Genomic DNA, 27,660 nt, shown 5'->3' with positions numbered 1-27,660 from the left:
GAGAGGAAGTCAAGTAGTATACGGATGAAGGATCTAATCTTTGATCACGGGGAGAGTAGGCTACTCCTATAGATGGGCCAAGTAGCTAGAGGCTAATGACAAGTTTAGTAGCATATGCTTGTTGTTGCCTTATTATTACACTTCTCTCTCTTGGTACTGAGTCATAGGCTTTATTTATATCGATATGTAAATAGAAGTGTGTGAGGGAGGTTTCAAAGCTGGACTGTGGGAGGCAGAACAACAGTCTTTTAAGCCTGGACCTCTGAGGACTGTGCATCTTGGCTGCTAGTTTTGATTATTTTTCTACACCAACTCTTCGGTGCAATCACCCTGGAAATCCACTGGGCTCTAAGATCATCTGCCTGTGAATTAATTACCACCCTGCAATCAACAGAACATAACAGAGCCAAACCTGATATGACAGGATGAAAAACATCTGAAGGGAATAAAGGCTGACAACCTGGAAAAGCTGACACAACATTGGGTAAACAAAAGAGGGTAATATTTCAGATTAAGAGTCCTTCATCTACTATTAATTCGATTATATTTATTTATATATATATATATATATATATATATATTAGCTACTCCACTTGGTATGTTTAACATTTGATCTAGTGCAACTCTAGTGAACATAATTCAATTATGTTCATTAATTGTTGGACAATTTATGTAAAGCATGATCTTATTAACACTGTGATTGATGTTTGTTAGTCAAGTGAACTGTAATTAGATAATTTAGCTTAATCCTATAATGGAAAACTCAGAAATGAAACTCTACTAACAGGCATTCAACCCCATCCACTTGGTTCCATAAAGTGAACTTGTGAACTGCGTCTGGCATCAGTCACAACCCTGTCTGTCAGGAGAACTGGAGCTAGATGAACACCGATGATCGTGTCACATCATGAAAGAACGGGGCCCAGGCCACAGACGTGAGAGTGACAGGCCTGCAATCTGACAAAGGGCTCCACAGCTGCACACTAATGTGGATGTGTTCTGAGACCTGTCAGTTATGCACTGACACAACACTGGCCTTTATTGTGTATAACTGAACCTGTGGTCAGATTGTGCAAAGTTGTAAAAGTCGGATAAAGGACCTAAAAATATGAGGCATAAGACATGCCGGCATATTTCCGCAATCTCAATAAAGCCAACAGGTTAGCCTCTTCCCAGGCATGACTGCCTTCCTGATATTATGCAGCACCACAGGGGTGGCTTTCCGCAGGGGATTTCAGATAGCGTCCTTTGAAGTCTCCTGACAAAGTCATTATACTCCTACTGATCCGTGCTGATATCCGGCCGATAGTTAGGACAGCCGGAAAACAGAGATGTGAGGGAGTTATGGAAATGTGACAGGGGGACTGGTCGGGTTCACAGGACTTTGTCAAAGAGCAGCTATTGGCTCCTCCTTACAAGCAAGTGAGAGGTGCGTCTCCTGCTATTTCCAACAGTTGCATAATACCTGGCTGGATGTCTGACTTCAGTGGCAGAGAGCGTAATGTGTTACTAGGCACCTCTTCAGCTGCACATCTACTGATACAACAGACAATTATTGATGTCAGTTATCTATAAGTCTCGAACAGGACATCCATACATCACTGAAATCTTTCTATCTGGCTCCCTATCCAGCAGGCTTGTGCAAAATTCAGAATTGAATTGAGAATGACTCCTAAATTCCAATTCAATTCTTGAGTTTGAATTGAATTTGAATTGAGGTCAAAAACAGGATGCAGAATTACAATTCGAATTTGAATTAAGGGAAGTAGAATTGAAATTCAATGAAATTCAAATCAATTCACATACATAATTTAAGGGTACACTGCAAATTATTTGATTCTTATCAAGATAAAAACAAATACATTAGAAGTGTTAGATCATTTACATTATTTTAAGAGTGAATTTCTTACTTTAAGTGTTCAACTTTACACTATCTTAAATCAAGCACATCTTTTTTTGTCTCAAATAGGCATTTAATCTTAAAATTAGGTAAATACTGTTAAAATGAGATCTTTTACATCTCTCCCTCAAATTCTCATCAAAATAAAGCTTGTTTTAAGATTCAGTAACAAGAAAATTTGACTTAATTTAGGATGACATTTAAGATTTAAGATATCATCTTAAAAACAGCAGTTTATGCTTAAATTTATAGTTAACTTATTCTGAGGCTGTAACAATTTTAAATACACGTAATCTAGATTTGTCACAAGCTGTGGCACTGTGGCGCAACAGGTTACAGCATTAGTACCATGTACTCGTGCAAGTACCCACGGGGACCCGGTTCGAATCTTACCTGCGGTCATATCCCAATCACTCGCCCACTCACTTCCTGTCTATCTTCATTGTTCTATCTGAATAAAGGCAAAATGTCCAGATAATATACTTGTAAAAGGAATATAATCTGGGTCAGTTTACATTTAAGTAAACTTATTTTGGGGATGTAAAAATTATATTTATAAGTAATCTGATTTTAAAACTAGCAATTTCAGCTTATGTTAAGTTTCCATATACCATGTTTATTTCCAGATTTTTTTATTTATCTTAATTCCCAAAATCTTGTCAAGTGAAATTATCTTGCTGCATGGACAAAACATTTCACTTGTTTTGAGTATACCTTTTACCTCAGATTTAGTGTTTTTATCTTGTTCTTAGACACCCTTTTTTTGCAGTGTTTAACAATTAAGTTTCACAAAATATGTCAGATAGGATCTCAACAAACACACAATTTATAATTGAAAACAGTAATCAATTACATTTCCAATGTAATTTTCCCTGAACTGAATGTATGTGAGATTCAACACATTCGTCCTGTTACAGTATGTGACTGTGAATTTGTTTTGAATTGCCATGAATTGAATTCCACTTCCTGTCATTCCAATTCCAATTCAAATTCAACTTCCTGTGGGGTGGGGCCAATTCAATTCAAATTCCAACTCATGAATTGAATGGAGGCAAATTCAAAAATTCGGAATTGTGCACAAGCCTGCTATCCAGTATTCATGCATTTTCCAGGTGCATTTACATTTGGTGATGATTTTCAAAGCAGCTTTTATGTGCAACTGAATTCTTGACACATTGCTTTCGATTTATGAACTGTCTTGAACTGTATCAGATTGTCCAGAGAAATGTATGACAATGGCAATTATACTGGCTTCAGCACTAGTAGCCTACCATGTGTTCATGTGTGTAGTGAGAGTTGGTGCATTGTTAGTGTTCATAACTGTCACTGCCGTCCCCAGCAACTTGGCCTGACTTAACAGCCTGCTAAGTTAATAACCCATCACACAGCCTCAGTATCATTAGAATTTTTTTTATTTTCTGCCAGTGCTTGGATGGGACTTGGTGACAGTAGCAACATCCCCAAGATGTGGTGATTTTAATCGGTTATGTATATTTAATATATTTGCAAAGAAAGGTTTACTAGACATGATAAGCTGGTATTATTTTCCCTTAACATGAGGCAGACTACATCCAAATATGGAGTGAAGTGTGAAATAGCTTCTTAGACATGATTGCATCCTCAATAATCACATTCAATTTGTTTCTGATACCAAGGGGTTTAGCTGTATGTCTAAAAGGCATTTCTCGAAAAGGGTAGTCAAAGCAGAATAGAAATTGCTGAATACGGCTATGATATGAAAGCAATTTTACTAACTAAATAACAGTAGAGTAGTTTACCAGCTTGTCTCTCCTGCCATAATAGTCATAGTAACATTTAGCCACTTACGCAAATTACACAAAATTACGGAAACCCCACAGAAATTCTCTACAATTAGTTGGTAAATGCAACATTAGCTTCAGAAGAACAGTTTCTCCAGAGCATTCTGTATTTACAAACGTAAATTAACTCAACTAACGAGTTTGGAGGGCTGCAGTGTAGTTCCTCTAATATAAGGTGTTAGTGAAGGTGGTCTTTGGTAGACAAATGTCTATAATGATTATAGGGAATTCAACAAGGCACTCTTCTTTGGTAGACAAATGTCTATAATGATTATAGGAGAATTCAACAAGGCACTCTTCCAAAAAAAAAGTTTAAAAAGCTTTAATACATAGGCTTAATCATGAATGATCCTTTAAAATGCCAACTCAACTAGGTTTGGACTAAGGCATGTACACCACCATACATCTGAACTCTTGGCTGCGTCCTTTTATCTCTTGCCACATGGCATAAAAAATAACAATTAATTGCATTTTTCATTTCAGGTGATACATACCATGACAATGCAATAGACCAGATAATTATATCCACAAGACAACATTCTTGAGCCAGATAATGGTGAGCAAGCAGAAATTGGTCATCGGGGGCTGGGACATGAGCTTCCAAACATCATATTACCAAGCAAATCGAGACAAATTACAACAATCAAGAAATTCAATTGCAATTTTCCGTGGACGCCGTGTACACAATGTTATGTTCACTCAGGGCACCTTGGGTCCTTGACGGCCAGGAGACAATCACAGATAATTTGGCCCTGCCAACAGGAGTGACAGCTACGAATAATCACCCCTGCTGCTTATATTACAGACAGCCAAAGATTTAATTACCGCCACTCTTTTTTTACTGACAAAGAAATCTCATTTCTGACCAATATTGCAACAACAAACAACACTTAATGTGTGTGTGCAGAGTCTGCAGACTGCAGTTCTCAACTGAGAACTGAGATTTGTCTCAATGCATTTTCAACACTGAATCCACACATCAGCAAACACACACATATAGACACACACATACACACACACGCACACGCACACGCACACGCACACGCACACGCACACGCACACGCACACACATACAGACACACACACGCACGCACGCACACACACACACACACACACACACACACACACACACACACACACACACACACACACACACACACAAACATGCCAAGGGAGCCATGAAAGCCCTGTGCCATTGGGAGGCAGAGCAGGCATCATGAGATCCTCCTGGACAACAGCTCCATTATGGGACTCACACGGAGCAGAAGTGCACCTGCGGGAGCGCGGAACACTGCGCCCTATTGAATCTTCTCCAGCCCAAATGAAGGCCATTCACAGTCTCCTGAGCCAAGAGAAAGGGAGTGTGGTGGTTCAGTCATCAGGCAGTACAAAGCCCTGCTTCAGGTTCGCCGTGAAAACTCAGGGTCACGCCGACACGAAAATAGGGTACAGACTACACGGACTGTCTGTTCTTATCTGACAGTTACAGGATTTCATAAAGGTTGCATTGAATTGATACAGCTGTTATTCTATAACCCTGCTTACATTTATGAGTCAAAATTCCACAATGTTATCTCGCCATAAGTAATTAAAGACATGCAAAGAATAAATTGAGGAAAGGGGAATAGCATAGAGCCCATCTGGCAGTGAGGGGTTGGCCTTCCCTGGGTAGAAGGGAGAAAAAAAACGCTACGCGGGTGTGTTGTCTAACTGACAAAACGCATACTGCAATGAAACTGAAACAGCAGAGTGTTTGCACTTAATATTCTAGTTAATGCAGAACTCATGTTTGGTTATTACTATTTAAGACAAAACCCATTTCCTGTCCACTGCATTATGTATCAGCCTACATAATTGATACAAGGGGTTATAGACAATTGTGCATTGTGGTCATGATGCATGTACAGTATAGTATCACAACATTGTGAACTGTGTCTGTCATGATGGAGGGTTTTGTGTACTCATCTGGTGAACTGCTCCCAACCTGCAATATCTGAAAAGATCACTGATGATAGGGGGTGGTCTGAGGTACACTGCCAGGCACATTGGAAACTGCTGAAATAGACATGTGACTCCCTCTGGTGGACGTATCTGCAATAACACACATCTTTTTTGACTATTGGTGTAGCGCCTTCAATAACTAAAGCACTGAGGTGTCAGGTGTTACATGTAACATAAATTTGATATGATATGACTTAAAATATCTTATTAAGCCAAAGCAGAAAATGTAAGAACAGTAGAACCACAGGCTGTGTGCCTTATGCAAGATACATTTCATAGACAAACACACTATCATCCTGCAGTTATAACAGACTTCTTCATCCTCAAAGTTGAACTGAGAAATACTGTGGGGGTATTTTCTATGTAGGAGGTCCATTCCAGTCGGCATCCAACTGAACTTCAGATTGTTGGTTTCATCTAAAAATAAACCTAGTGTTGATCATGATCATGTGGTCACATCATATTTAATAATTTGCGGTCATTCTGTGCCTTCCCAAGCTGAGGACTTGTCCGGACATCTGAAGTTTATTATGGCAGGAAACAAAGCTGCTGGCAAAGTACAAAGCACTCAATCTTGAGAAAGTTAGTTGCAGAGCCAACAATAGCATCTCACGCAATAACAAACCAAACAAGCCAGACTCCTCTGGAGCCCCAGACGCTCTGGTTATTTGCAGCGCTCACTTTGAAGCTCCTTAACTCCGTAACTTCCAGTAAGAGCAGTACATCTTTCCGCAGATTTGTTTTTGCAGTCTTCGGCAAAGTGATGTATATCCGACTGCTTCACCTAGCGACTCTGCTCCTCCTGGCGTCCGACCCCAGGCATGCTCAGAGGATCACCTCGGATTTAGCCATGATGCAGTACTTCCAGGCCAGGCTGATACAGCTGGAGGTGAGTGTTCTCCTACGCAGGACTCCATGCCATGAAATGCCCTCTCCATCCATCTCGCCTCGGCACAGAACAAAAGGCAGCAATCAAATACATCTCCTTATTGACACTGCTGTTTGTATATGTCATGCCTTAACGGCTAACTGTATTTATTCCTCTATCACTGTGTTTGTCCAGGAGCGGCTGATCAGGTGTGAGCAGAACATACAGGTGTATGGGCAGAAGATCTATGACTTGAGTAATGAGATACATGGCGAGGTGAACCGCATAACAGCCCATAAGTCTGAGGTGAGGATCCACGTGGAGAGTGTGGCGTTGCGGGTAGGCCGGCTGGAGAGGGACATGGAGTACTTGCAGACCAGGGTCCCTGACGAGCCTCAGGTGCACATAGAGGAGGCTCTGCTGGATCAACAGCTCAAAGAGGCCCGGAAGCTTAGGGAGAAGGCTAAAGTCAACATTGGGACAGGTAGTCCACACATGAAGAAAACACATACACACGGAGAGAGAGAGAGAGAGAGAGAGAGAGAGAGAGAGAGAGAGAGAGAGAGAGAGAGAGAGAGAGAGAGAGAGAGAGAGAGAGATCTTTGTTTGTTTGACCACCGGCCATTTTGGGAAAATCATTAACATAATCTTTAAACTATTTTGCTTGCATTCCATGCATGTAACTAATGTGTTGGCATCAAAATATGCCTTTGCAGATTGTCGCACAGTTCTTACAGGTGTCGATTCCATGAAGATTGTGAAGAAAACTGGCGATATCTATGGGGCCTGGTTGAGGGACCTGACTGAAGGCTCAGCAAAAGTCTACTACTTTGACGGCACAAAAAATAACACCATGGTCGAGTATCCCTCTGTGAAGACCTTTCGTGAGAGCAACTCCAACCAGAATGCCAACCCCATCAAACTCCCTTTCCCATGGCAGGGGACTGGCCATGTAGTCTACCGTGGCTTTGTGTACTACCACCAAGCAGACACGACTAACAGGATTGTCAAGGTCCATCTCCTCAACCGTACAGTGAGTGACAGCATTCTACTGCCGGGGGCTCGTCACCTTCCTGCCTACGCGCTCTCCCCGCACACGTTCGTACACCTGGTAGTGGACGAGATTGGGCTTTGGAGCATTCACGCCGACCCTGATCTTGAAGGGAACTTGGTGATCACAAAACTGGACGTGGCCACCCTGCACGTGGAGCACTCCTGGGACACGCCCTGCGAGAGTCGGGATGCCGAGGGCGCGTTCGTGATCTGCGGGACCATGTATGTGGTGTACAACTCCCATCACGGTGGACGCTCCAGCGTACGCTGCCTGTTCGACATCCATGACTCCATCTTTAATGGAGAGTCCCCTGTTCTGTTCTTTCCCAAGGGTTACACCAGCCATGCCAGCATGCAGTATTACCCCAAAGACAAGCAGCTCTTCAGTTGGGATGACGGCTACCAAACCATTTACAAACTAGATGTGAAGAAGAAAAATGTGGCTATATCTAATTGAAGTGATTAGTGGCATGAAGCTGATATTTAGAATTGCATGTTGTAGATTCCACACAGTACAGTATATCCCAAAGATCATTCAAATAACTGGTGTAGTAAGCAGCCAAATCAAATCATTAACCTTAAGCATGCTTTGAATATGAGACATTTTTAATAGACATTTGCTGTCTTACTCAAATGTATGGATATCAAAGTATTCGGACAATGGTTTGAAAGTTTATAAAATGGCAGATGCTGGCAGATGCTGTTTATGCCCATGTTCAACAATTGCTAGAGATCTCTTTCAATTAATAAAAATATAGTCCCACTCATACAATGAGCAAGTATTTGTATTTTCTTATATTTCACTAATATTGCTTATCAAAAAGCACAATATGCCACTGTGCAGAAGTGATGGTGAGAATGGAGACAATGGTCTTATCTTCGTCTTACCACTAGATGCCAGTGTTGCTTCATTCTCCTACTTGAATAGCTTTGACTAGTCTATAGTTTGAGAGTACAATATTATAGCAGACAGTAGGCTACATTTGAAAATATACTTGGCTAAGGCTCCAATAATTGATATAATAAATGGGCGATGCTGATGCAGTAAAATGTATTGGTCCATTAGGCTATATGTATTCTCAATAGAATATATACAAGGCAGTAATTACTAAACCATATCTGATTGTTGGGTTTTAGTTGTTTAAGAATAACGTTGTGAGGTGAATGTTTTGGTGAAACATACAGTACAGGAGAGTTCAAATTGGGTACCAAGAGAAAAACCAAACAACTTCACGAGAGGACTGGTCTTGGCCCGCCCCTAAAATCACATGACAGGTGATAGGATGGAGGAGGACGCTCGGATGAACTTACGGCGCTCTCTCTCGCCCGAGAGTTTCACATGGGAGATGATGCTCCGTGCGAAATGAAAACTATTGCCAATTTGGCAAAACCCACATTAATTGATTGATTGAATGCATTGACTTTACATGACGCCTGGAGGCTAACGTGCTGGATTAGTATTTATTTTGGCTTTATTCTCGCGCTCAGGTGAGTCTCCGGACTTGTTCTGTATTGCACTCAACAGCACTATTTGATCCCTTGTTAAAGTAGTCTGCGGTGTTAGCTATTATGCTGATGTTTTATTGTTGTTCTTTTGTTCACAGCGAACTTCAATTGTGATGACTTAGGTGAAGTCGAAAGACTTGCTGCCTGGTTAGGGAAGTGCTGTACAGTGGGCTTGAACATTACTCAGCGCTTTGGTTATATCACAGAGAGCAGCAGGAAAGAAAGGTCACTCTGTCAGTTTGTTGTCAAGTTGCATTTTGCCGATTTGCTTTGGATTTGCGTGGCAAACAGGTGGAACAAGTGGATCAGCCGCCATACAGGTCTGTAAACTCTTCTCTTTTGACAACTTGAGCCACCATTTGATAATCATTGGTTGCTCCCGAAGGGGATATATGATTGTGGTATTTCAGGTTGATGGCGGTGTACAATCTGCTAATGGCGTAACAGAGTGACCAGATGTGTGCGTGTAGTGGAGGTTTAATTCCGGTCCATCCCCTGGGAACGTAGCCTAAACTCGAAGTTGTGAATGAGGCTTCATTGTATCACAGTGCTCTCTCATAGTGAATATGCTGCACATGGTGAATAATTAGAGTCAAGATGTCTTGCGATTTTCTCCTGCGTGTATGCTCCTAATATTCCTATCATCTGTCTGTGTCATATGAGATGGTTTTGGAATGGCTGGATCTTTCCTCTCCACAAGACAATGATCTGGACCTTGTTGGAGAACTCTTGGAAAAAGCTGTACTTATACAGTGTCGTTTCAACTGTGAACACCTTCAGCATGTGAGACGAAAGTATGCCTACTGCATGAAGTCCTTGATGCTGCTACTTGTGAGTGTTCACTTGGGGTGTGAAGTGATCTTGGATTATGAACTGAGCCGGGCAGATTTAGGGATTATACCCCAGATGATCAAAGTAGATTTTTTCGACATTAATAGGAAAATCATTTTGTGTGTGTGTGTGTGTGTGTGTGTGTGTGTGTGTGTGTGTGTGTGTGTGTGTGTGTGTGTGTGTGTGTGTATGGGTGGGTGGGTATTTGTGGTTGTGTGTGCAGAAGCAAGCACATGGTTAATTACCCTGTCAAATACCTCACACAGATAACTGCCTCTCAGTCAGGAGATAATCCTCATTCAGATGTGATGAGCTGGATTTACTCTTGACAAGGCCACCACGATCCCTAATCCCTGAAATTATTTACAACTTTGCTTGCATCCAGTAACTGTTGCTTGACTGAGAGCTTTCACAGAATCACCCCCTCCAGACAAGCAGTTGTGACCTGAGCATGCATTACCAATCAGACCTTCCCTTCCACTGCATACTTTGAAATAACTGCGACAGATATGAATAGAATCTTTCTCTGCTATTCATTCAAGAGAATGTGCTACATTTCCATCGGCGTGTCGCTCTTCCCAGCGAGGCGATAGAGGGAGAGGTAGGATAGAGCCAACACACAGGCGCCATGGCTGCACCAGAGGACATTTTACTTGGTAATGACTGCGAGGGGCTGTCAGGCTCTTACTCTGAAGATCATGTGCTCGCACAAATGGATAAAGCCTTTTATTTGTGCCCAGCTTGCCCTCTGTTCTCACTGCAGCTCGCCCGAACTCCTGGGAAACAGTGTGCAATTGTATGGCTTGAGATGACATCCCGGGCCCAGGAGTCAAGCCAACGTTATGAACAGATCGTGTGATTGTTTGCTCATGTCAACCCAAGTTGGATTAAAACCGGACCCAACTCCTGTCTCCTGTTGACAGCTATTTTGTCCTCACACATGCAGTATAATTATGGCACTACAGTGTCGCTTGATTGGAATTGTATTCTTATTAGTATCACATTCACAAATGTAATCACATTATTCATCCGCTGAACATCCTCTGAGATGGAAAGCTATGAATTCTAGTCTTCTTCGGCAGCTGATATCCTCCACATCAACATTTTCATTTACATATCTCCCCAACTCTCAAGCCAATTAAATAAAACAAAACAAAACAAACTTTAAGGGGTTTTTTCCCCCCCTGGTCACTCAGCTAGAAGCTAAATGGAAGGGACGACGTGAACATTGTTTTAATGTGCTTCAGTAAGATGACCATCCCCTGTCAGAGCTAATCGAGCACAGGCCCTTGGATGCATGAAGGGCGTGGGCTGTGGATACAAACAAGCAAACCGCTCTGGGAAAATAAGCAACAGGAACGGTGCTTGCTCAGCCGTTCTTTGTTCAGGGCTTGCCTGGGGCCTTCTCCGTTGGGCAGGCAGGTTTCCATGAAGGTGAAAGAAACTTGATCGACCAGTTGTGCAGGGGGGGCGATGCACACGCTCTTTTGGCGCTCACTCTTAATGACAGCTGACTCAGGGCAATAACTTTCAGTTTTATATGTAATTAAGTATCTCAGAGTAAAACGGACATATTGACACAATTTAGAAGATCCTGAAAGCCAGAGTAGAGGTGTGTGTGTGTGTGTGTGTGTGTGGTGTGTGTGTTGGGGAGGGGGGCATATGAAATTGTTAGTGCTTTGGAACACCTGAAAAAGCACAGGGACCAGCTGTATTGACTGGTTGGATCCAAAAATATTTAAAGTTGTCGAGCACTTTCATCTTAAATGGCTAGCAGTGTTTTGACGCAATGCTTTCTCCCTGTGAAAATAAACTCCGCCTCACCTGGTGTTGCCAATATCATATGATGTAGAAATTGGAATCTTGATGCAGGACTAAGGAAGACGTAGCTTTTCACTTGTTTGCCCATAAATAATCAATGACCTCTCTTTCAATATTTATTGGCAATTAGGATACCTGTCAAATAACCCAACCCTAACCATAACCAGTAACACTGACCACAATCTGATCTTACCCCAGACGATCACTATACATTATAACCTATGTTAGCATATGCAACTAATTAGCAGCAAATATGATTTTATTCTAATAGATAACAATATGGCTATCAAGACATTGGAAGCAACCAAACCGTATGACACAGTAAAAGACCTGAGTAAAGGTCCGATCATTGTCAAAAGTATAACATGCAAATATTTGGAAAGTAAATACAGACTGAAGTACAGGATGGATATTGTCTTTCACACGCAGCTCTGACAGAGCAGTGTGCAGCTAGCCAAGTGAATCAAGAGACATGCAGTGAAAATGGCCAATGGCACATTATGCAAACCAATGGCATGAGAGCTGCATTATGATAATAACAGAGATGTTGTCAGCCCCTGCTGGCCATGGGAGCCACAGAAAGGGAAATGTTGCTCTTCCTGCTCCTCGACTGACCTCCTGGCATTTCCATAGGAGTGGGTGACACGCGTGGTTTTACCTGCTGCAGAATGACATTTTGCTTTAGCATCATGGCTGACCAGTCACATTGGCCCAAGTGATAGGACTTTGATGGGCATTGGCCCAAAGCTCCCCTTGTGCACTGGACATCAACTCATTCAATCCCAATTCCCCACGACAGAAATACCAAACCATGGAACCAAACTGCCCATGAATATATACAGTAATGTTCACACACACATCCAGAAAGTAACCTGAATGCCTTTTAGTGTTTGCCCAGTACCATGTATAGAAGCTGGCTCTAGTGGGTGGAAACCAGTGTGAAGGTTTTGGCAGTGGATTCCATCTGGCTTGTCAGTGAGCTGATCTGAAGTCATGTCACCGGCGAAGTCATGAGGCACAAATTGCATTCTGCGACTGTAACACGATCCCACTGTCATCCGAGCTGAGCTGGTCTCGGGTGAGCTGCCTTGTAGGTTGCGATTTTGATACGGCGATGAAAACATATCTCTCGTCGGCCCCGTACAGAGACGCGGCCAGGTGACACTGACAGTCTCTTGGAAAGGCCCTGCCTGCTGTCTCTTGGCTTTCATGTGGTCTGCCAGCCCAGCGATGCTGCTCAGGGTGCAGCGGTAGGTACCACCAGCTCCGTCTCTTTCACCATCACTCCATCTCTCTGGCCAGAACCACAAACAATGAGGGCTTGTGCTGCTTGGCCACTCATGGCCTCTGAGCTGTACTAAGGGCTTCACTCACACAGATCAGTTCACCTGTTCTTCCCATGCAGGACCCTCTTTCATTTTAAACTCTGAGGAAAGAAGTTCTGTACTCTGACAGGTAGTGCAAACATCCTGTAGTATCTTGTCAGCCACAACGTAAACCTGTCGGAGCAGTAGAATGTTCTAGAGTTGGGGCGTGATTTGATGTGGCTGGCTGTCCCTCCCTTTGATGTTGTACCATATTAAGCCGTGTTGACACGCTGGCTTTATTGGTCTGCCACCTCATGCTTACCCTGCTTTTCTTCCCTGCTGATGTTATGCTGCAGGCGTATGGCTCATAGTAAACATGAACACATAAAAATGTTTTTTTCCTGAACATGTCTGTACCATAAACAAAACAAAAAAATGCTAATAAGCACCTTCAGTCACTAGCCAAATGTTTAAAGATAGGACTTTATGACCCGTATGTAAAACGTAATTACACACAACATGCTTTTCCACTGTAATCTGAACACTTTTAGGTCCATGTCCAAACATAAAATCCTAAAAAAAAATGGACATGTTCAGTCTATAGACATCCTCTTATATGTGTGATAGATACACAAGGCTTGGGTGTTATCCATGTTGTTGTATGTTGGTGTGTTTTGTTGTGTGTAGAGCCTTGGTCATGGATGGATGTGCGTGATTGAGGCCACTGAGTGTCAGGGCTACGTAAGGGCCACTGCCACAGCGATTAGGTCAGGCTCGACTGATGTTGACATTTTTTGAGGAAGATTGATGTCCCGCCAGTGAGGTGAAGGCCCCAAAAATATTTTCCAAAGAAAAACAAATTTGATTCTGAGTAACTGTGGGATATTCACACAGTGAAAACAGACAAAGTTGACTGTTGATATCTGTGTTGCTTTGGTTTTGTAATGATTACCATGCTGTCTGTACAGCTCCTAACTCATGTAAACTATCAGAGACAGATTCACAGCATAGCTATGTGTGCCACTGGTACTTCCCATGGTCCGACCTTCTGAACTGACTACTAATCAATAACGCTGTAGTAAAGTGAACCAACAGCCAGCACAGTGCTGCATATATCCATGGAGCGCTACACTGTAGTTAATGAATGCTATGCTAAGTGTCCCTGTATGTGTGATAGCCAAGGCCCTGGTAAATGCCAGCAGTGCTCTGTTTGTTTCAGTTAGAGTTTCAGTGGCTTTTCCTGCTACGCGGGTTTGTATTCTCACGGGCCCGGAGTGGTCGCTGGCGCACTCCAGTGACCCGTTGCGGCTTGTGCAAACATCCTGGAGAAAATGAGGGAGAACGGCACACTTGCACCCTAATGTGTGTCAAGTCCACTTGACTGAAATGAGGATTCCTGCTGTGTGCCTGGTAACAAGGAAGGCGCAGGATCCCTGGAGCCAGATTCCTGTCATCGGGGGTTGTTATGTCCATGCCCTTTGTTGGTCCTTTGTTATATTTGACAGAAAACGGAAAAAAAACAAAAGAGAAAACATTTGTTCCAAAAACTACAAGATCATTATGTGACCGTCAACACACTGTGTGATGTTTATCAAATGACATTGTCTGTAAACCTTTGTAGATGGAATATTTTGCATTAATTGATATATGATGCTGTGTATAATGACATTTATTATACAGATATAGTTGTATTTGGAGGTTTGTTGCTACTGCAGAGATCTGTTCTATGCAGTTGTAGTCTACAATGCAGGTGCATCAAAACCTAGAACTTGCCTAAGTTGCCTTTTGCGCTGCGGAACTGTGTCTTTGAAATCACAGGGTGTGACAGCGCCGACACGGCAGAAAGCCGTCTATTGTTTGCTCTTCTCAATCGCTCGACGTGTCTGCTCTCTGTGAAAGAATTAGACCGTGCTGATAGCCGTAACCCGAGATGGCAGCTTTCGGCCATGAGTCCATGTACACTTTGATGGGAAGGAGGTCTCTCGCCTTGTCACGCTGTGCAGTCTGCCCTGAGAACATACTCCTCCTCATAGTAGTGAGCTGTTGGTTTAACTGCAAAAAAAACCCTATCTCAGTCTTGAGGTCTAGAATGGTATTTGGAGGACTTTTCTAAAATAGAAAGAATAGAAGACATTTAGTATTTACATCTGGTTAAATTCATTGTGAGGCTCTCTCTCTCTCTCTCCCTCTCTCTCTTTCTCTCTCTAACTCTCTCTCTCCTTTAGACAGATTGTTCCCATCTTCAGCAGTAAGAGCACTACATTTTTTTCATTACCAAGGCATTATATGAGAAGGCCTTGCCACTGCATGGTTTACTATTTTCGTCTACTTTTAATACACCTCACCTATTGTGGCACATTAATATCTGCGGCAGAAAGTGAAAGCTTGTAAAATAATCTGGAATGCAGTGAAAAGAGCCGAGTAATGGAAATTCTCCAGTGCTGCGGCAGATTATTCTTTGTGTGTGTGTGTGTGTGTGTGTGTCTGTGTATGTGTGTTTGTACGTGTGTGTGTGTGTGTGTCTGTGTGTGTATGTGTATGTGTGTGTGTCTGTGTGTGTATGTGTGTTTGCACACGTGTGTGTGTGTGTGTGTGTGTGTGTGTGTGTGTGTGTGTATGTGTGTACTGCAGTGTGTGTGTATGTGTGTGTGCAAGTCTTGCCTAGTAGGGAAGAAGAGGCCCCATTTTAAGAATGGAGGCTTTTAAAGGGCCACACTGAGTATCCATTTCTGTTTCCATATCTGCCCACTCCTGCACCCCCCCCCCCCCCCCCCCCACACACACACACACACACACACCCACACACCACCATCACCCCTCTTGTAGCAGAAGCTTATCAGAGTTTGATGATATGCAGGGACCAGGATCCACTGAGAGTCGGCTCTCTGGCTAATGCACTTAGAACAGTGGCCGGCATGTGACGTCCGCCATGTCGCTAATCATTTTAGAGGTAGCACTGGAGGCGCTCGGTGACCCGCAACTGTCTGAAGCCGGCGTAGCCGGCAGACACACTCAAGGAAGCGAGGATATGTGTGTGTGTGTGTGTGTGTGTGTGTGTGTGTAAGTGTGACAGGGAGGGGGGGTTGAGGGGCTGACTGAATGGAATATGTGCAGCTCTAACTGAGGAGATACAAAGGCTCACAGGTAGGTAGAGCGTTTGAGGAACACAAATTACCAAGGCTCTTTATTCAGATACTGTGTGTTTTGAGATGGTTGGTGTGCAGGAGATGTTGCAATGCATTTAAGCAACCTTGAGCTAGTGCACAAGCTTTTAAAACAGATTTGTTGGAGTGCAATGAATGGCGCATTTAAATCGGGTCATAAACTGCTGTAGAGGCAGTAGTAGAAGGAATGTGCTTGTGCTAATGATATTTTACTATCTGAATATTTGAAGTTCATTGTCTGAGTTGTTTTCAGTCGACCACACAAAAATGGACCCGGGTCTGATGTTTGACCAGCGTGGTGGAACCTCAAGGCCAAGTGAGTGGGCACGTGGCTTTTGATGTGGTCGTTGAAGGGAACTTTTCAGAAGTCTTTTGTTCAGTTTGCTGCACAGGCAGTCGCTCTGGTTTGTTGCAAAAGCTGCGGTCTCCTGCACCCCGAGAGCTGAACTCAGCGGAAATGTTGATTTTTTTTCGCAAGGAAATGTGCTTCGGCCGCAGTCCGCTGGATTTTGGCCCTGCGTGTCAGCGGCTTATCCTGAGAGCAGCGCTCGCAGGTGCTGGACGTCTATGGGGAGTGCCTCGCTGGCTAGAAATATGACTATCTGTGGACAACGTTTTTTCCCCCCTTTCTTTCCTTTTGTCAAGGGAAGAACTGACACATATATTTTTGTCATTATCGTTTAAGTGAGAGGAACCCTGAATCGGACAACAACGCCGGCCATATGGCATGTTTTCACTCTTCTGTCAGCTCCTAGTGCCTAGCACTCTCTGAAGTACTCAGCATGCGATGAGCTGGGTGGTGGAAGTGGACACTGAAGTGCTTTTGTGTGGCTTCAGTGGTTTGGGCTTCGGTGTAGGAAGCACATATGCATATCGGTCTCTCATCCATTGTTATGATATATAGGGTAGTGTTACTGGGTGTGCCTGAGGCACTGTTGAGACAGAGACCTTGTTAGTTTTGACTTGGTAACTTATCAAGTCTCATGACAGACAGTCGTACAACCCTCGGGTGAGACATGAATGTAAAAAAGGCACTTCTACCCCACCAGAAATACCAAATGTGGTACTTAGAGTAACGTGTTGGTGAAAGGTATAGTGGAGTTTTTAATTACATCACACTGTGCATTAGTCATTTGAGTGCTAGGTTTTAATGTCACCATCATCATTTCCTGTTCTGGTGTGTTGTAGAGGGCCAATAAAAGGACTCACACTGAATTAGTCATTCTGGTGCTTAATAGAACAATATAGTGTGTCTATGGATTGTGACAGGGGCTGCTAATGTCCTGCTGGCACACAGTGGAAGGCCTTAATTTGCTCTCTATTATCAGTCTCTTAAGTACAAGGCTGCGGGAGCCTTTGTCCAGGATGCCTTCCAATCCATGTCAGAGACAGCAACTCTCACTGCCCATGAATGGAGGCGTCAGGCTAGGCTGTGTCAAGCTAAATGTGTCAGGATAATTAAGAGCATTGAGGTCCCCCACACACCCTTTCAGTGCCTGGCCTGTACAGTTGCCTTTTGTGTCCCAGACCACATCTTGTGTGGTGTCCTCATCAGGAAGAGTTAATGGTCACGCTGTCTATTCACAGTCCAGCTGATATACTGCGATGTGCACTATGTCAGAGTTACTTAAACGGCATCATATGATATCGCAGCTAATATAAGAGCTGGCATGCTATTACTGGCAAGATAAATGATATTTATTTTGTTCATCATGAATGGAGGGGTGGCAAAGATGTCATGTAATATGAAACAGCTATAGCAGATATCTCAGATGCACCATCCCATTTCAGTCCAGTGATTTCCTCCCCTTTCTCCTTTCCCAGCACGGAGGCCTGACCTCTTGTCATGACATAAGATTTTAGCAGGGAGAACGCATGCTCCTGTTACCGACGCATTTGGCCTGTCAAACTCTGATCCGGTCAGCCGCGCTGTAACACGGGATACAGGCAGCTCATTCTATTTTTATGTGTTGGTCCGGTCGTGTGTGCCACGAGGCAGGATGACAAAGGAATGAAACACTAGCTCTGAGGCCTAATTAATCTCAGACTCCTCTGCCATTCATGGCCTAGAGAGAGAGAGAGAGAGAGGGAGGGAGGGAGGTAGAGAGAGACAGGGGGAGGGAAGGAGAGAGAGTGCGGGATGGAGAACCCCTGCTCTGTGCTACACTATGTCATTTCTCCTCTCATAGGAGGTCAACCTTGGGAAATACCAACTAGGCCTACTCAACCGCCTGGGGCTTCCCTGTTACTGCTTCATACTGTACTTGGGTCCCACTGCAGACACATCACTGAGGGTGGCCTCATTCATAAAGCAATGCCTTAAGTCTACTATATCTGTGTGTAGGCTATGCTCATCAGATTGACATAAATGATGAGATTGATGTGGATACAGAAAATATCACACATGCTCTTGCATGCATATCGACTGAAGAAAATGATTGTGGGCAGTATAGGGAATTTTTATTGGATTAATTTATAGTGCCTCGATGAATGTTGGATTGTTTGCAATGTGCTCTGTGTCTGTGATTTCGCTTCGCGTTTGCATCCTTAAGGGAAAAAAGTCAACAAGTCGACAACAATCTCATAATACACAAACAGTGCAATGATGAATAGACTGAACAGGAATATTTGGTAACTTCCAGAAACAACATTATGACTTGTCTAGAATGTTTTTCTTTTTCGACAACATGAACATGAGCAATGAATTCTTAGCAGTAATATTAGCAAGTTTGCCTGACTTGTGACAGAATCATGATCTTTGCTGTCCACTAAAGAAACTGCTGGAAAGAGAGTTAAGAGCTGACTCACAATGCGCACAATCGCTATGCAAAGCAGTCTCCCTCTGTTGTTGCCAAGAACATTGTTTTCCTATTATAATCACAGGGCAGAAATGCAGAACAGCCTTGCTGTTGTCCATTGTAATTATATTTTAGTAATATAATGAGGGTAGAACTCAATTTTGTTTGTTTTCCTTGTCCTGACTCTATTCTGTTGTGTGCGTTTTTGCAGGACACAGGGCAGTCTTGCTGTGCATGCAGTTGAACTGAATCGTCATGGCATCCGACGCAAGCCATATGCTGGAGGCTGCCTTGGAGCAGATGGATGACATCATTGCAGGTGAGAGCTAACAGTTCGTCGTCATTTCTTACTTAGTTCTTAGAAATTAGTTACAAAATGATGTGTTTAGTCATCTATTTGCTAGATATACATAACATGATTCCATTTTATAATACATTGAATGTTTGTATCAATGCAGAAAAAAGTTAAATCACTTAGAGGATCATGCCAGAGGAAACTCATTAACTATTGTGTTCTTGTTGACTTTGAAATAAGACTCTTTTCCTCAGTGGTTCCTTGTTGGCGGAATAAGTTGCCCAGTGCTCTCCGTTCTTGTGTCTGTCTGTCTGTCTGTGTGTCTGTCTGTCCGTCTGTCCATCTGTTTGTTAGCAAGATAAGTAATGGACGGATGGAATTTCGATTAAATTTCCAGGGAAGGTCAGAAATGACCCAAGGAAGAAACGATTACATTTTGGGAGTGATCCGTATCACCATCGGGATTCCAGAGCCGTTTATGTTTTTAGCTTAGTGGTGTAATGGCATGGTATGGCCACGTGGTGGTGATCTGAATAGTTTAGGTTCAAATGTATGACAACATCGAAAAAACAATACAGGCGGAGATCTGTGCTCTCTGAGAGCTTTTCTAGTTTATAAAGCGTTTCTTACTGTATGTGTTATGATTTGTATTTTACCTTTAACTTTTAAATAGTTTACTTAACTATTATATTGTTGTTATTTGTATGTCGCTTTGGACAAAAGCGTCTGTTGTATATCATAACCGTTACCATAACCATATATTTCATTTATTTTTAGTTTGATGAATACACATATCTAAGATCTTAGATCTTATGTCTAAGAAAATTATGAGAATATGAAACAATTGAAAAAATAGAGATAACAACTATATAAAAGCAAAAGGGCTCTCACAATATTCTGTACATGGTCACAGGAGGAATCTTCATGAACAAATCATTACGGTCCAGATACCGATAAAAAGATAGTGGCTTCCTGTAACAGCTGTAATGGTTTCCACATGTGTGGACCTTGTTGAATAGATCATGCATTTGCAAAGTCTGTAGGACAGGCATTTCTTGTCGCCTTGTGGAGGCAGAGGTTGCTCGATTGTGTCGGGGGTGAAAGGAGGGTGAGGGGTTCTTCATCTGCCCTGCTGCCCAATAATTAGGATAAATGCTTATTGCAGGCAGTCAACAAATGAAGGCTTGTGGGATGAAGAGGAAGATGCCATTTTGTTTCTTGGATGAATAAGAGATTATACTAAGAAAGTGAATGTAGTGTTCCCAGACCACAAATATAATGCACTATGACCACAGCGTAAGCAATGTCTAGAGTGCATAAAATACTTTATGGCCCATCCTGGATACTGCAGAAAAGATGATTGCTACAGTATTAGCTATTAAAACTGTTTGTTATCCCAGAGATGACATGTGTTTGATATGTAGGACATGTTGCCTTATTTTCAAGAGAACATTACAGTTGCATAGTCACATGTATACAGTAATTGTTCACTGACCTAAAATAACTGACATTAACATCACCATAAGCTTATGTATCCTCTAGCTATTCCTCATTGAAGTCACTTCCTGTATTTACCATTATTTACCAGGACAGACTGGGTCTGCAAATAGTATCATAATAATACCTATTATTTATGCTAAACTGCCTATTGAGACCATTCAAATGAGACCATAAGGCAGAGCAGCAATATGGGTTGGTTGTTCTGGTTGCCTGCCGCACGATGGCCAGTCACACTAGTTAGACCAGTTACAGTATAAAGTGCTGTGCAAGTGTGAGTTTATGGGACATGGAGCAGAACAGGAAGTCTTTTTTGTGTTTAAAGAAAGTGGTGGGAATGTTTAAGGTGACCACAGGAATGCAGGGCTTTCTTTAGACTTCTCAAAGTATCGACTGAAATGCAAAACTCCTTACAACCGTCTGAGGAATTTGAAAGTGTGCCACCTACTGATTAGCAGTGGAACCTTTTTTGGTCACTACAGTAATCTCGCCTCTTTTAAGAGGGTAAACTGCCATAAATCCAGGTGTCCAGACAATGGTTGGTCATGCAGCCTGGATCATGTAATTTGTATACAGCCTAACCTTTGCCCTGATGTTTTGCAATGTTGTCCTGAAAATTTGTGAATCATACCTGACTCATAAACTTTTCCCTGTGAAATGACGTGCGTTTTGAAAGATCACGGTGCACTGGGAAGCCACAGTGATTTTAGCTTCATCAAATTAAATGACAGAACAGTTGTTACTTCATCCTGTAAAAACCATCGGCCAGAATTGGCTCCGATTCCGCTTTTTAGGTGTTCATGTGACTCGCCTCAGAGGGGGGTCCGCTTTTGGACCGTGATCGAAGGAAATGAAGAGCTTCCTGGCAACAAAACAAAAGGCACACCAAATCAGCGTCTTCCCCCATGATCCAGCTTCGGCCTGTCAAAGTACCCTCCGCGCCGGGGTGTCTGCGAACACGTCCGTATGCCCTCGGCCAGCCCCCGCATATCGGCGTCTGCCACAACACATTGTGTTTAGAGCTCCAGCAGCCTGGCGCTTGTCTCCAGTGGAACAGGCCTTCATAGTTGTGTGTGTGTGTGTGTGTGTGTGTGTGTGTGTGTGTGTGTGTGTGTGTGTGTGTGTGTGTGTGTGTGTGTGTGTGTGTGTGTGTGTGTGTGTGTGTGTGTGTGTGTGTGTGTGTGTGTGTGTGCGTGTGCACCGGTGGATGCTGCCTAACGTGGAGCTTTGAAACCTCAGGTGTTTGAGGGCGCGTTTGCGTTCAGGCTGACCGGTTCAACCTCTCGGGTGAAGTTATGGCCTTTGACAGCAGGGGCTTTCTGTGGGGGTTGTTCGGCAGCACAGAGAGAAGGTGCAGCTTCCCACCGTGCTGTCTGCCTGTCTGAACTCTCCGTAAGGCGCTTGGTGACCCTGGATGACCTGCTGTGTATGAAGATAGCAGAGAGGGAATGAATGGAGCAGTTTGTCATGCCAGGTTTGCTCCTTCTGCTGTGGGATTCAGTCTGGGAGCACAAGTCGATCTGCAGTTACGAGCGTCTTTCTTGTATCAGATTTATGTCCCTCCTTTCTCTTTGAATTCCATACATCTGTTCAGCCTCTCTCTTGCCTCTCTCTTGTACTTGTACTCTTTCCCTGAGTACACTGTTCACTGTTCATCTGACCAGCTAGCGGAGATTGTTGAATTTGGCCTGCGTGCCTCTGCAATTTGAATATTCGTTGTTAATCTAGTTCCAGCTCCATTTCCTCAAGGCAATAGCACCGTAAGTTATGATCCATTTGAATCCAAATGTTCCATTTGTATCCAAATGGGCCATATGTTTGATATTATCTTGCATTTTCTCTAGACTGGCGGTTCAAACCAATTAGCATTATGTTCAAAAGTTAGAGTGAATAAACATTTCGCGCAATATGCTAGGAATAATCACTGACCTCAAATCAGAAACAAAAGCATATGGAGGTCCTAATCATCATGATGATGGCTGACAGGCCGGCTCTTCTTTTTGCGCGTATTAATGTTGGACGCGGCCATTGGAATCGTGTCATCATATGCATTCTATTCCACGTGATGGCATCTTAATTGCCTGCAGATGTCCTTGAATCCCGAACTCTCCTCAGGGGCCAGATGGAGTTATTGGAGCAGATTTGCAAGAGTGCCGTACTTTGTAGCCAGTGACACGTGGACAAAGGGGTGATTGCCTCAGTTTGTGGGACTGTATGATTAGAATGTTGTTGTCTTTTCCACCATCATGAAGGGGACTTTTGTTGTGCACGGGTTGTTCCGCTGACTTTCGACTTTACCGTATGTACTGTAAAGGGTTGATGTTCATCACTCGGAGGCAAATGGAAATGCGTCTGTGGAGGACCATTTGTTTGTTTGTTCATTCATTGGTTTGTTTAGACAGGATGACTTGATTTATAAATAGCAGCTGTTCCTCTTGGGTGTCCTAGATGATGATGATGATGATGGTGGTGATGATGATGCTGATGCTAATGCTAATGATGAGAGGGAAAAGGATGATGATGGTGATGATGATGAGGATAATGGTGATGATGGTGATGATGAGCGGGAAGAAGATGATGGTGGTGATGATGATGATGATGATGATGATGATGATGATGATGATAATGTTGATGATGAGAGGGAAGAGGATGATGGAGGTGTTTGATGATGGTCATGATGATTTTAGGGATGAACCATGGCAATGGATTCTCACCTCCCTCTGTGTTCTCTCCCCTGCATGTCTAGGCTCCAAGGCTGTCCAGGAGCTGAGTAACGGCATGTACGAGCTGGGATCGCCGGTCAGCTCGGCTCCCCTGCAGGTGCTGCAGCTGGCGGAGGACCTGAGGCTGGCCCTGGAGCTGCAGGCCTGCGACGGGGAGAGAGAGACGCTCCGCTCACAGCTGCCCTGCGCCACCGCGCACCTCCTCATCGACTGGCTGCAGAAGGGCTCGGTGGGTGACCTCGGCACATGCAAGACACGAGGCTGCAAAAAGCGCATCTCCGCTCCGTCTGCCTGTTTCTTTGGCTAGACGTCTTTTTCTCCCCTTCTCTCTCTCTTTCCATCTCTCTCCTGTGTTCTCTCCCTCCCTCTCTCTCCTCCACACAGACACTTGTCACAGACATATCATTTTATTGTATAACCATATTTCCTTCAGTATTACTGTATTTGATATATGGATACGTTTTATGGCTTGTGTGTTATAATACTTTGGCTAGTCCTTGACAGGTAGATAAAACGACCCCCTCATTCTTCATTTTTTAACCCAGTCCTTAAGCCACAGAATGCCTTGTAGATTAAACCATTTTGGCTTGTTTGCTGTATGCCTGGATATCATAACTCAGAGGATCCATTAGCCAGCTGTGCAGGCCTCTTCCAGTTCCAGCAGACATCCAACTATTTGTGGAGCATGCAGATCTGTATAGTTCAATGGCCGCTCTTATTTTTGGCTCCCTCTCCCCCTCTCTCTCTTTCTCTCTCTCTCTCTCTCTCTCTCTCTCCCTCTCTCTCTCTCTCTCTCTCTCTCCCTCTCCCTCTCCCTCTCTCTTCTCTCTCTCTTTCTCTCTTTCTCTCCCCTGCTTGACTGTTTAGCAGCACTAAGTGTGTTCCTCTGAGACTCTGATAGGGTTGAGCTGAATTTCCTGCCTTTACTCCCCCTCTCTATTTCTCTCTCTTTTCACTCTTTCTCTTTTGGCTACGAAGCACCGACATCTGTCCTTCTATTCCATTCCTCCTCTATCATTTGCTCCTTGCCAGTCATTCTCTCTCTCTCTCTCTCTCTCTCTCTGTCTCTCTTTGTCTCTCTCTCTCTTTCACACCGTTCTTCCTTCTGTCCTCTCTCTGGTCTCTGTGCAACCTCTGTGGTGATCAGCGCCAGGTCTCGAGGGTAAGTTTCAGCTCACATGGTTGTTAGCTTCGCGATTTCAGCTTTTCGAGTTTAATGCCAGTTAGCCTTTAGATGACACCTGGAGATAAATCGTTCTTTTTTTTCTTCTTTTTTTTGTATTTTATTTTATTTATTTATTTTCTTCAGATGAAGGTTACACTTGTTTGCCTCATGACGAATTTGTGCTGTTCATTGTACTTGAAAAGAAAGACTGAATTGGATTTGGCTTGCGTAATTGGCATGGCTTTGCTCATTTATCTTTTTTGTTTTGAAGTTGAGCTACATTCAGCCTAAAATGTCTGCACATGACTCCACTTCAACATGCTTGTTTACTTGTCGCTAGTTTGTTTATCCGTGAGACCCAGCGGAAGGATAGGCCCTGAGATGTAAACAAACCTGTTCACCGTGGTGCAGCCGTGGACAGTGACTTGTGGGAGGGTCCTGTCGCTGTCCATTTTCTGAGAGCTGACGCTCACAGTGTACAGCAGGGGTCTCACTGCGCTGCGGTTTCTCTGTCTCTCTCCCTTTCTCTCTCGCCCCCTCTGAAATAACCCCTTTTCCCACACACACACACACACACACACGCTCAGTCACTCTCTCTCTCTCTCACACACACACACACACACACACATGCCCCCTCACACACACACACACACACACACATACACGAGGCCCAGAGCAAGATCAAACGCACGCTCTCTTGCATTACTGATCCATAGAGATTGCTGCGCCCAACCCATAGGAAATGGGAGCCAACTCACTGATGGGGCCAGGAGGAAAGGGAACCTGGCATCAAACCCCCATCTCTCTCTCACACACTCTCTCCCTCTCTCCCTCTCTCTACACCCCCCCCCTTCTCTCTCTCTCTCTCTCATGTTTTGCTGAGAGCATTGCCTTGTGTTTATTTTCCAACAGCAGTTGCGTCTTGTGATCTGGCGGACTGCAGGCAGACCCTGTGAATGATGGAGGTGGTGGAGCTGCGATAAGATCGCTGGCTTGGCTGATCAGATTAGCAAGGCTGTTTTCAAGGCAGCAAAGGGGCTCTTTCAGTGTCCCAGTGGGCTGAGCTTTTCAATGCTATAGTGTGTGTGTGTGTGTGTGTGTGTGTGTGTGTGTGTGTGTTTGTGTGTGTGTGTGTGTTTGTGTGTGTGTGAGTGTGTATGTGTGTGTGAGCTAGTTTGAGTGGGTTTGTGTGGGTGGGTGGGTGGATGGGTGTGTGTGTGTGTCAGTGAGTGTGTGTGTATGTGCTAGTTTGAGTGTGTGTGTGTGTGTGTGTGTGTGTGTGTGTGTGTGTGTGTGTGTGTGTGTGTGTGTGTGTGTGTGTGTGTGTGTGTGTGTGTGTGTGTGTGTGTGTGTGTGTGTGTGTGTGTGCGTGCGTATGTGTGTGTATGTGTGTGTGAGCTAGTTTGTGTATGGGTGTGGGTGTAAGTGGGTGGGCGGATGGTTGTGTGTCGGTGTGTGTGGGTGTGTATGTGTGTGTGTGTGTCCGTGTTTGTGTGTTTTAAAGGAGGTCTCCTGGTACTTGTCGAGGAGCAGCTGTTGAGATCAGAGGCCTGGCCAGGTGCATGTCTGAATCAGAGGGAGCCTCTAGAACCACAGCTATAGCCTCTGCTACAATAATACTCCATCAGTGACAGATGACTCAACTCTAATTTATACCCATACTGTGTTCATTCTGCATTGCATAATTTGCATGGCACTTACTACAGTTTTGCATCAGGTTAATGGTTTAGTCTATGGCTGACTCAACAAGTCGTTGAAGTGTAGGGAGGAATGTGTCCTCCCCTTGTGTCCATAAAAGGACATGCATGATGGTTAGAGTGGTCCCGACTCCACGGAATTCCACCCGCACAGACGCTGTGCACCGCGCTCCATCCCGGGTGACCCAAACAGGAAATGCCCTGAAGCCCCGAGAACGTGAGAAAGGAGTGGTTTGCTCTGGGGGTGTTGAGACAGGAATATCCTCAAGGCTCTCTCTCTTTTTTTTTTTGTTTTCTGTTTTTGTGTTTTTGTGGACGGCTGCTGCTGGTGAACCTGACCATGCCCACTGCTTCTCTCACCCTCTCACTTCACACACGGTTGTCTCCTCAGAGGCCGTAAAAAACCCACACACACACACACACACACAAACCACTGATGGACCCTTTCACGTCCTAAAGGAAGGCCATTAAACATAATGGCAGCGTGGAGGTTGGTTGCGCCAGTGCGTGCTCCCAGGCTAGTCACAGCACGCTTTCCTCTGTCCACTGCGCCGGCCAGTCTCTGGGTTTATGTGCTGTGCGCTGGGCCTGGCCGGCTTTTACACAGAGCAGACTGTGGGAGGAGACTGGCCAGGAGGCGCTCCCTTTGGAGTTTGTTAGAGGGGCTGAAGAAGTGGCCTATCCGCAGGAAATGAGGTCTTCTCCTAATGAGGCTCTAGCCAGAGTCAAACCAGATAGGAGTGTCTACACTGAGGGAGAGACAGAGAGAGAACGAGAGAGAGAGACAAAAAGAGGGACTTCAAAGAGAGAGAGAAAGACAGGAAAGGAGGAGGCGGAGAGAGAGAGAGAGGGAGCATGTGTGTTGTGCATGTGTGCTGTTTCAAAAGTCATTGGCCTTGAGTCCCTCCACAACAAGAGGATGACTGTTTCAGTTGAGGCTTGCATTGTGACTCTAACTTGCTGTAATTAGAGCAACTCCTCCAGACCAGAGTAAGGAGGGAGAGAGAGAAAGAGAGAGACAGAGAGAGAGAGAGAGAGAGAGAGAGAGAGGGAGGGAGAGACAGAAAGAGAGAGAGAGATTGAGGGAGGGAGAGAGAGAGAGAGAGAGAGAGAGAACAGACTGGACACGGCTGGCATGGTTTTGTGTTGCGTCTGACTCGTGAGGGGAGCCTGTTGCAGAGCTGTGGGCTGTGGGCTGGGGGGAGCAGCAGATG

General features: G+C 44.1%; 2 protein-coding genes across 4 annotated transcripts in view; both read left to right on the top strand.

Annotated features, from left to right (window-relative positions):
* olfml1 (olfactomedin-like 1) lies at positions 1-8,404 on the top strand. Of its 2 annotated transcripts, none has more exons than XM_062547163.1 (4): positions 1-484; positions 6,457-6,610; positions 6,785-7,073; positions 7,306-8,404. In XM_062547163.1, exons 2-4 carry the CDS (start codon positions 6,485-6,487, stop codon positions 8,097-8,099), a joined length of 1,209 nt encoding a protein of 402 aa, XP_062403147.1. In that variant the 5' UTR covers positions 1-484; positions 6,457-6,484; the 3' UTR covers positions 8,100-8,404. The 2 variants fall into 2 exon arrangements, with proteins under 2 accessions (XP_062403147.1, XP_062403146.1); XM_062547162.1 differs by having other exon boundaries at positions 1-498.
* A 552-nt stretch (positions 8,405-8,956) lies between these two features.
* ppfibp2b (PPFIA binding protein 2b) overlaps positions 8,957-27,660 on the top strand; it is a 51,960-nt gene continuing 33,256 nt past the window's right edge. For both annotated transcript variants that reach the window (XM_062546943.1, XM_062546944.1), the window contains exons 1-4: positions 8,957-9,130; positions 9,247-9,468; positions 19,281-19,388; positions 23,608-23,813. In XM_062546943.1, the coding sequence (XP_062402927.1) occupies positions 19,325-19,388; positions 23,608-23,813 (270 nt within the window). In that variant the 5' untranslated portion in view covers positions 8,957-9,130; positions 9,247-9,468; positions 19,281-19,324. The remainder of the gene's footprint in view (positions 9,131-9,246; positions 9,469-19,280; positions 19,389-23,607; positions 23,814-27,660) is intronic.

This window comes from Sardina pilchardus, chromosome 10 (assembly GCF_963854185.1).
Source record: "Sardina pilchardus chromosome 10, fSarPil1.1, whole genome shotgun sequence".
Lineage (NCBI taxonomy): Eukaryota > Metazoa > Chordata > Actinopteri > Clupeiformes > Clupeidae > Sardina > Sardina pilchardus.
Note: the sequence above shows the minus strand (reverse complement) of the source record. Positions and strands in the feature narration are given on the sequence as shown.

Bases quoted from the DNA above. Each gene is read 5' to 3' on its own strand.
- olfml1 (XM_062547163.1), top strand. From the start codon at position 6,485: ATGTATATCCGACTGCTTCACCTAGCGACTCTGCTCCTCCTGGCGTCC. The intron at 6,611-6,784 runs GTGAGTGTTCTC...GTGTTTGTCCAG, and splicing joins CCAGGCTGATACAGCTGGAG to GAGCGGCTGATCAGGTGTGA. The intron at 7,074-7,305 runs GTAGTCCACACA...ATGCCTTTGCAG, and splicing joins TAAAGTCAACATTGGGACAG to ATTGTCGCACAGTTCTTACA.